Genomic DNA, 10,138 nt, shown 5'->3' on the forward strand with positions numbered 1-10,138 from the left:
ACTTTCTTCTTTTTTACTATTCTCCCTTTGTCGAAAGCCCTACGAATTTTTTTTTATTTTCAGTTTTTTTCTTCTTTCTTCGGGCGAGTGCCAGATTCCTTGACACTATTTTTATTTTTTTATCTATTTTTTTACATGGTATCTCGGCATGCTCCTCAGCTGATCCACACTTCTATCTAGCGCCACCGCTTATCGGCAGTCCATGTCCGTGTTCTCAATGCTCGCTAATTTTAGATCCCTGCTGGAGGTCGAATGTAAGTGTGCATTTGCCCTGATGGTTGTGGATTCATATCCCATCAAAGGCCAGCTACTGTCGCCGAGCGGTTCTAGGCGCTTCAGTCCGGAACCGCGCTGCTGCTACTGTCACGGGTTCGAATCCTGCTTCGGGCATGGATGCGTGTGACGTCCTTAGGTTGGTTAGGTTGAAGTAGTTGTAAGTCTAGGGGACTGACGACCTCAGATATTAAGTCCCATAGTCCTTAGAGCCATTTGAACCATCTGAACCATCCCATCAAGGTGTATCACTTGTACTATATGAATGTCTGGTGTCTGTTCTTTCGAACATGTCTAAGTCGTAAAATAGTCAAATTACGGGAGCCTAAGTATCATCAATGAGTTCAGAAAGAAAAGATCTTGGTAACTAAATTATAAACAATTTGTTGGTTTAAACTTTTAGAATATCTGGTGGCTGAAGGTAAACACTCCAGTCACTTTAAGCTCTGTAACTCTGTAAAATATTCAGCTAATTCATACACATGAACTTCATTGAGCTCACAAGTATAAGACCTTTGCGGTTACTAGAACAAAACTGAGTTAGGTCAGAAATCATAAACACCCAGTGGCTGATAGCCACCCACACCTATCAACTGGACGAAGAAGCGCCATCATAATTTAGCAAAGACATGCAAACAAAATTGAAATTCATGAACACAATAAAAAATAAAGTAAACATGATTCCCTTTACAATATCTCGTACGCTACTGCTGAACTTTGAAGCCTAATTGTCATATCCAACAACAAAGCAAAATTTAAGGATTTTACCTTATTCCCGTTGATTTACATCCTAATTGTTAAGTAATTATCATTCCCAATCACTGCACATTACCACGATATATAATTGTATTGAGCCGGCCGGTGTGGCCGCGCGGTTCTAGGCGCTTCAGTCTGGAACTGCGAGACCGCTACGGTCACAGGTTCGAATTCTGCCTCGGGAATGGATGTGCGTGATGTCCTTAGGTTAGTTAGGCTTAAGTAGTTCTAAGTTCTAGGGGACTGATGGCCTGAGATGTTAAGTCCCATAAGTTCAGAGCCATTTGAACCATTGTTTTAATAATTGAATTGAACTATCGGGAATGTCATTCTGATCCTAATTACCAAACACTTTGTTCAGCAACAGAAAACAAAGCATGAGTGTAACTTACGAAGCCAAGCAGAACGTGCAGCCAACACGTATTGTCCAAGCGCAACCAAAACAGTTGGAGAAGGGAGGAAGAGCAATAGTTGCCACTACCTGCACTTCACGCGATGGTGGAGCGACCACTTGTCATTACAAGGAGACGTCTGTGGACCTAGCTCAAGACAGAGAAGAAGTTGTGTTGGTACCACAGACCTACTGCACTAAGATACTCTCTGGTTTAGGCGGAACTGACTACAATCATCCTTGTACTCCAAGTTACACTGATTCATACTCACACAAGAGGAAATGGAACGATTAGAGAGTGAAATGGACACTTGGGAATTCTCCTTCACCATATGCTTGGTGTTGAAGCTGCAACCACAAGAAAGAAAAGAAAAGACTAACCATGAAGTAATTATTCTAAAGGGACAGAAATTGGTACATGCCATATACATCTATTGACAAACAAATTATTACAATTTCAGAAAAAATGGGTGATTTATTCAAGAGAAAGAGCTTCACAAATTGAACAATTGGCTTTGATTGTCAGAGTTTTTGGATGTCCTCCTGAGGGATTTAGTGCCAAATTCTATCCAACTGGCGCGTTGCATCGTCAAGATCCCGAGCTGGTTGGAGAGCCCTGCCCATAATGTTCCAAAAGTTCTCAGTTGGGGAGAGATGTGGCGAACTCGCTGGTCAGGCTGTCGCTGGTTTGACCTTTTGGCAGGGTACACATCTACTTACTTCATCTCTAATGCACTATCCATATTAATAAAATATTTAGATTTCTTTAATTTGTTGCAACATTTTCGTGCCCCAAAATGTGCAAGATTCAAGTGAGTTTTCCACTTGAACTTGTTGACAGACCCTTCTAGCATACACACTAATCAATCGCTTTCATCCAGTTGGTACGCCGGAACAATACATTATGCCTAATTAGGTATTATTGCCTGATATTTACCACTTTGCCACCTTGCCGTGTCAAAATGGTTCAAATGGCTCTGAGCACTATGGGACTTCTGAGGTCATCAGTTCCCTAGAACTTCGAACTAACCTAAAGACATCACACACAATCATGCCCCAGGCAGGATTCGAACCTGCGACTGTAGCGGTCGCGTGGTTCAAGACTGTAGCGCCTAGAACCGCTCGGTCACCCCGACCGGCTTGCCATGTCAGTTTGATGTCTGCCAGGGTGAGATCTTTGTCTTGTTCTTTGCCAATATCTGCGAGTGTGGCCTCCACAAATCTTTCCAACGTTACTTTCTTCACATACATTACATAAAAAGTTGTCTTCGTAAGTTCGTTGCCATTCTCGTATGTTAACCCACTGGGCGCTTGTGATTACGCACTCGCCATGACATGGAACCAGAATTCGTGCACATGTAGTGCCCAGTGAGGCAATGGCCTTGCCACAGTGGATACACCGCCCAACTTTTGAATATACAGTAATCTAGTCAGTTTTTATATTTCAAAATTCTGAAAAAACATTTATTGTTTATAATAAAATGTTCTACCAGATTCCAGAAATGTTTTAATATTTTCAGTTAAACTTAACCTAAAATTTCGTCTTAGTAGTAGATGTCTCCTTTCCCAGTGAATGTCATATTTAATATTTTCAGTTTCTGGATATTACTTACCCATCAAGACTTCTTTAAATACATGATATGAGTACAAGTTAGGAAAATAACGAGATCTGTATTTAAAAATTTTTTGTGGGGCTCGTAATACAATTGGTGATACACGTAACTGAAAGTGCCTTGATTTTGCCAAAAGGGCGCAAAATGAAATTTTTGGACTCTGGACTCTACTCTGACATTAGTAACTCTTTTAAGAGAATGTTGCTAATGTAAGTCAAGAACAGTTAAATAATTTTACTTTTTTAGATTTTTTTTAGAGTTGGCGTAAAGTACATCCCTCTCCTCCCCTTGGTAATGCACGTTATGGAAAATGCGTTGGTTTTACGAGGGTTAAGAGAGTAGTTTCCCTGCTCAGTAACAAACAAATATACTTACACAGACAGTAGTATTTTAGGTGCGATGCATTTTAATTGATGTTGCTGAATACAGCTGTGAGCTAAGTAAAGTTGGCCTCTTACCTCAGGGGCTGAGGGGTAAGCACCAAACCCACTGTGCGATTAGAGGGTGTGATATGGGGAATGTTTTATTGTTTGTCATCCAGTACTGACAACTAACGGACGTGGAGTACTCATAGCGATCAGCTCCTACGGTATAAATTTTGTCATGGAAGTAATATAAATTTGTAAATGCTCATTACAGGGATGGACATCTTCAATGCGTAACCCATTTGTAGCAAGGAACACAAAATTGCAGTACATCTGTTGTCATACAACATAATGAGCAGATGAAAAATGACATTCAAAACTTATAGTAGCCTTTCGTGAATGTGTTCCATACTGCTTAAAAACTTCAAGTAAAAGTACAATTACTGTTTTTTTGTAGTCATCAGTCGTCTGACTGGTTTGATGAGGCCTGCCATGAATTTTCTCTCCTGTGCCAACATTTTCATCTCAGAGTAGCACTTGCAACCTACATCCTCAATTATTTGCTGGATGTAATCCAATCTCTGTCTTCCTCTGCAGTTTTTGCCCTCTACAGGTCTCTCTAGTACCATAGGAGTCATTCCCTGATGTCTTAACAGGTGTCCTATCATCCTGCCCTTCTCCTTGTCTGTGTGTTCAACATATTCCTCTCCTCTCCGATTCTGCGCAGAACCTCCTCATTCCTTACCTTATCAGTCCACCTAATTTTCAACTTTCGTCTGTAGAACCACATCTCAAATGCTTCGGTTCTCTTCTGTTCCAGTTTTCCCACAGCTTATGTTTCATTACCATACAATGCTGGGCTCCAAACTTATATTCTCAGAAATTTCTTCCTCAAATTAAGGCCTATGTTTGATACTAGTAGACTTCTGTTGGCCAGGAATGCCACTGATAGTCTGCTTTTGATGTCCTCCTTGCTCCGTCCGTCACTGGTTATTTTACTGCCTAGGTAGCAGAATTCCTTAACTCCATCTACTTCGTGACCATCAATCGTGATGCTTAGTTTCTCGCTGTTCTCATTTGTGCTACTTCTCATTACTTTCGTCTGTCTTCCATTTACTCTCAGTCCACATTCTGTACTCACTAGACTGTCCATTCCATTCAGCAGATCATGTCATTCTAATTCTTCTTCACTTTCACTCAGGATAGCAATGTCATCAGCGAATCGTATCACTGATGAGTTTCAACTTGAATTTTAGTTGCACCTCTGAATCTTTCTTTTATTCCCATCACTGCGTCTTCTATGTACAGATTGAACAGCAGGAGCGAAAGACTACATCCCTGTCTTACACCCTTTTTAAGCCGAGCACTTCGTTCTTGCCGTCCACTATCATTCCTTCTTGGCCCCTGTACATATTGCATATTACCCCTTCTCTTCCTATAGGTTACCCCTATTTTTCTCAGAATTTCCAACATCTTGCACACTTTATACTGCCGAACGCTTTTTCCTGGTCGACAAATCCTATGAACGTTTCTTGATTTTTCTTTAGTCTTGCTTCCATTATCAACCGCAACGTCAGAATTGCCTCTCTCATGCCTTTACCTTTCCTAAAGCCAAACTGGTCGTCATATAGCGCATCCTCAGTTTTCTAGACTAAAACGATCAACAAGTTTCATGGTCATAGCTTGGTTTATTCGATAATTAAAACTTTATGACTAACACTCGTAGATTTAGTATTACAAGGTACAGGGTGTTTCAAATATGACCGGTATATTTGAAACGTCAATAAAAACTAAACGAGCAGCGATAGAAATACACCGTTTGTTGCAATATGCTTGGGACAACAGTACATTTTCAGGCAGACAAACTTTCGAAATTACAGTAGTTACAATTTTCAACAACAGATGGAGCTGCGGTCTGGGAAACTCTATAGTACGATATTTTCCACATATCCACCATGCGTAGCAATAATATGGCGTAGTCTCTGAATGAAATTACCCGAAACCTTTGACAACGTGTCTGGCGGAATGGCTTCACATGCAGATGAGATGTACTGCTCAGCTGTTCAATTGTTTCTGGATTCTGGCGGTACACCTGGTTTTTCAAGTGTCCCCACAGAAAGAAGTCACAGGGGTTCATGTCTGGCGAATAGGGAGGCCAATCCACGCCGCCTCCTGTATGTTTCGGATAGCCCAAAGCAATCACACGATCATCGAAATATTCATTCAGGAAATTAAAGACGTCGGCCGTGCGATGTGGCCGGGCACCATCTTGCATAAACCACGAGGTGTTCGCAGTGTCATCTAAGGCAGTTTGTACCGCCACAAATTCACGAAGAATGTCCAGATAGCGTGATGCAGTAATCGTTTCGGATCTGAAAAATGGGCCAATGATTCCTTTGGAAGAAATGGCGGCCCAGACCAGTACTTTTTGAGGATGCAGGGACGATGGGACTGCAACATGGGGCTTTTCGGTTCCCCATATGCGCCAGTTCTGTTTAATTGACGAAGCCGTCCAGGTAAACGTAAGCTTCGTCAGTAAACCAAATGCTGCCCACATGCATATCGCCGTCATCAATCCTGTGCACTATATCGTTAGCGAATGTCTCTCGTGCAGCAATGGTAGCGGCGCTGAGGGGTTGCCGCGTTTGAATTTTGTATGGATAGAGGTGTAAACTCTGGGGCATGAGACGATACGTGGACGTTGGCGTCATTTGGACCGCAGCTGCAACACGGCGAACGGAAACCCGAGGCCGCTGTTGGATCACCTGCTGCACTAGCTGCGCGTTGCCCTCTGTGGTTGCCGTACGCGGTCGCCCTACCTTTCCAGCACGTTCATCCGTCACGTTCCCAGTCCGTTGAAATTTTTCAAACAGATCCTTTATTGTATCGCTTTTCGGTCCTTTGGTTACACTAAACCTTCGTTGAAAACTTCGTCTTGTTGCAACAACACTGTGTTCTAGGCGGTGGAATTCCAACACCAGGAAAATCCTCTGTTCTAAGGAATAAACCATGTTGTCTACAGCACACTTGCACGTTGTGAACAGCACACGCTTACAGCAGAAAGACGACGTACAGAATGGCGCACCCACAGACTGCGTTGTCTTCTATATCTTTCACATCACTTGCAGCGCCATCTGTTGTTGAAACTTGTAACTACTGTAATTTCGAAAGTTTGTCCGCCTGAAAATGTACTGTTGTCCCAAGCATATTGCAACAAACGGTGTATTTCTATCGCTGCTCGTTTAGTTTTTATTGCCGTTTCCAATATACCGGTCATTTTTGAAACACCCTGTATGTGTGTAGAATACACACCCACTGTTCTGTTACGTTGATGTACTTTGTGACAGTGTGCAGTCTCGAACCTTGTGGTACTACTTGCAGGACCTGGCTTCGGTGATCCGCAGAGTGGCCACCTTCCTGCAGAAGACGATCACGGAGAGGCAGGTGGCTGAGCTGGTGGACTACCTGAGCTTCGACAAGATGCGCAACAACCCAGCTGTCAACTACGACCCCGTGGTGGAGCAGCTGCGCGCGGACTACAAACTGCAGCCTTTGCCCTCCTCAACAAAGTTTATGCGGAGAGGACAGGTCGGAGAGGGGAAGCAAGTCCTGTCGGAGGACGCCCAGCGCCGCTTGCGTCAGTGGACCGAGGCAGCCCTCCAGGGCAGCGACTACGCAGGGCCACGCTGAGGGCCCGCTAACCGGAGTCGTGGGCGTAGTGTCCTCTTGCCATTCGCACAGTGCCCAGAACAAATTTGTACATGTATAAAACATATGGAGAAATGTTAGCATTATAAACGATCTACTGTACCTCCGAATAGAAGGAGGATGGGAGTGTCACAACCTTGAACCTTATTTTCCAAGTCCAAAAGAATCAAACTCGTGGCATTAGCTTGTTATCTTAAGAGTGAGTTAAGGGGCTCTGGAACGCCCTATACTTGCAATGTTAAAATAACCCTTATAAATTACATCTTTCCTCACAAAGTATTTGAGGTAGGAAGTTGAACTTTTTACAGATTATTTATTGGAATATGGGCTACAACTTAACACAGGGATTTTACAAAATTTTAGTTCAGTTATTAAAGATGATTTTTTTCAATTGTAATGAAAATTCACAACATTTTTTTGCAATTTTTTATTTATATATTCAAAAATATACAGTTTTTTGGAAAAAGGCTGTGTTAAATTATGCAGAAGGTACTGTGTAACATTTACTGAAAGTTTGAAACAAATATGTTTGGAAGATCCTTAGAAAACATGTAATTAGTATGAGAAGATAGAAGTTTTGGGAATCGAGCGACAAAGATTGGATTAACTTTTTAGTGCATTCCAGGTCCATAGGATGGATTATCTTCATCCTCTGCAAACTCCTCCTCCAGCTTCCTCTTGTTCCTCCTCCTGTTTACTCTTGCTTGTATTTCTAGACTCTTTACAGCCCTGTCTGCAGCCCGAAGGCGTTCCTTGTCTAAAGCAAGGACCGCTCGTACCATGTTAGAACCAAAGTTTACAGTAATAACACATACCTTTGGCTTTCCAACATTTCTCCTTTTCTTAAAAGCCTTCAGAGGATTTTTAATAACTTTACTTTTATTCATTATTATACTTCAACAAAACAGAGACTCAAGAAACAGAATTAATTACGAATATTTTCGAGATAACGACAGAGTAAATAAACATGAAACAATCGACAATCACACCAGCGATATATATTGAACCATCACAGGTTAGCCACAACACATACTTTATCTCACATCACTAAAATGTACCTGATGAACACGGACGTTAATAATAACACCATTTGACAGCAGTTTAACAGCGCCACAGTGGGTCACGCCCATGTAGAACACATTTCAAAAAAAATTTAAAAATAGTTGTAGTCTTCGGAATTGAATAAATTATATATCTATTAAAAGGTAATAGTCTGCAGATTCAGAAAACGCAAAAAAGTAAAAATTTAACTTTTCATGATTTTGAGCCTTTCCGGAGCCCCTTAAACGATTTCCTGAATTCTATTGTCTGGATGCACCTGGTCTTTAATTTCCTGTAGCTGATGTTTTATTCCTGTGGATGGTCTGTTGATTGAACGAAACTTGTGGTTTTTAATAAAGTGACATACAGTTGTTGTGCAAATGATGATGTTTTTCAAAAAATACTTGCAGCAGAAGCTGTAAATCTCTGCCTCCTTAAAATAAATAACATTCACCATTCTGTATTGTATATTGCACCGGGGACCTAGAAACGACAGAAGGCTTCGTTCCACTGTAGCCCTCAGTGGTTCACAACCCCACAACAGGCCACAGCAGTGCACCCACCCCACCGCTACCCCACAACAAACCCAGGGCTATTGCGCAATTAGTTCGGCCCCCAGTGGATCCCTCCCCCACTCCCCAACCCCCTCCGGGAACGTCTCCTGCGAGACAAATGTAACCCCAAATGTTTGCGTGGTAGAGTAATTATGGTGTACGTATACGTGGACACAGTGTTGGTCCAGAATTCACTGACGTAGAGTAACTGAGGCGGAATAAGGAGAACCAACCCACTTTCGCCGAGGCAGATGGAATACCGCCATAGAAACCATCCACAGGCTGGTCGTCACACCAGACCTCGACACTAATCCGCCGGGCGAATTTGTGCCAGGGACTGGCACACCACCCCGCTCGGGAAGCAGTGCATTAGATCGCGCGGCTAGCTGGGCGAGCAGCATTCACCGTGCTTGGTGTCTTGGACAGCACTAACATTGGCCAAGGCTGCACTACCTGCTCAAAGGTTTTCGGACACTTGTCAGTGGACATTAACGTGGGGTATGTCCACCCATCGTCTTTATAACATTTTGTTTCTGCTTGGGAGCCGGCCGGTATGGCCATGCGGCTCTAGGCGCTTCAGTCTGGAGCCGCGTGACCGCTATGCTCGCAGGTTCGAATCATGCCTCAGGCATGGATGTGTGTGATGTCCTTAGGTTAGTTAGGTTTAAGTAGTTCTAAGTTCTACGGGACTGATGACCACAGATTTTAAGTCCAATAGTGGTCAGAGCCATTTGAACTATTTCTTTTTTTTTTTTTGATTGGGACACTTTCAATGAGGTGTCTGAATTTTTGTGCAGTAATGGTAGCGCTTTGTTCCTTATGATCCGAAACCAAAAAAGACAGAGATGTTGAATGCTGGGGCCTCGACTGAAGATGGCATTCTAGCTCATCCCAAAGGTGTTCCATTAGGTTCAGGTTCGGAGTCCACGCAGGTCACTCCATTCAACGAATGTTACTGTCCACAACTTGACTAGAAGAAGGGATCGGTTGACAGGACATGTTCTGAGACATCGAGGGATCACCAATTTAGTACTGGAGGGCAGCGTGGAGGGTAAAAATCGAAGATGGAGACTAAGAGATGAATATACTAAGCAGATTCAGAAGGATGTAGGCTGCAGTAGGTACTGGGAGGTGAAGAAGCTTGCACAGGATACAGTAGCATGGAGAGCTGCATCAAACCAGTCTCAGGACTGAAGTCCACCACAACAACAACATTGTCCACAAATGATTGCCACATGGAGAGGGCTTTATGACAGGGTGCATTGGCATGCTGATACAATTAATCTGCATCTACGAACTGCAGCTCTTCTGTGCCGTAAAATATGTTCACAACCTTCTGCAGTTAAGCGTTTTCTTAAGCACAATAAGGAGACCACTAAAAACACCCATATACTATAACATCACCTCCTCCATATTTCAATGTTCGCACTACACTTG

At 42.8% G+C, this 10,138-nt stretch overlaps 1 protein-coding gene across 1 annotated transcript in view; it reads left to right on the forward strand.

The window, feature by feature from the left end:
- Positions 1 to 7,298, forward strand: part of LOC126106685 (luciferin sulfotransferase-like) — an 85,059-nt gene extending 77,761 nt beyond the window's left edge. Inside the window, exon 7 of the mRNA XM_049913055.1 lies at positions 6,780 to 7,298. Coding sequence (XP_049769012.1) covers positions 6,780 to 7,088 — 309 coding nt within the window. The 3' untranslated portion in view covers positions 7,089 to 7,298. The remainder of the gene's footprint in view (positions 1 to 6,779) is intronic.
- Positions 7,299 to 10,138: the final 2,840 nt, after the last annotated feature.

The sequence above is a fragment of the Schistocerca cancellata genome, chromosome 10 (assembly GCF_023864275.1).
Source record: "Schistocerca cancellata isolate TAMUIC-IGC-003103 chromosome 10, iqSchCanc2.1, whole genome shotgun sequence".
Taxonomy (NCBI): domain Eukaryota; kingdom Metazoa; phylum Arthropoda; class Insecta; order Orthoptera; family Acrididae; genus Schistocerca; species Schistocerca cancellata.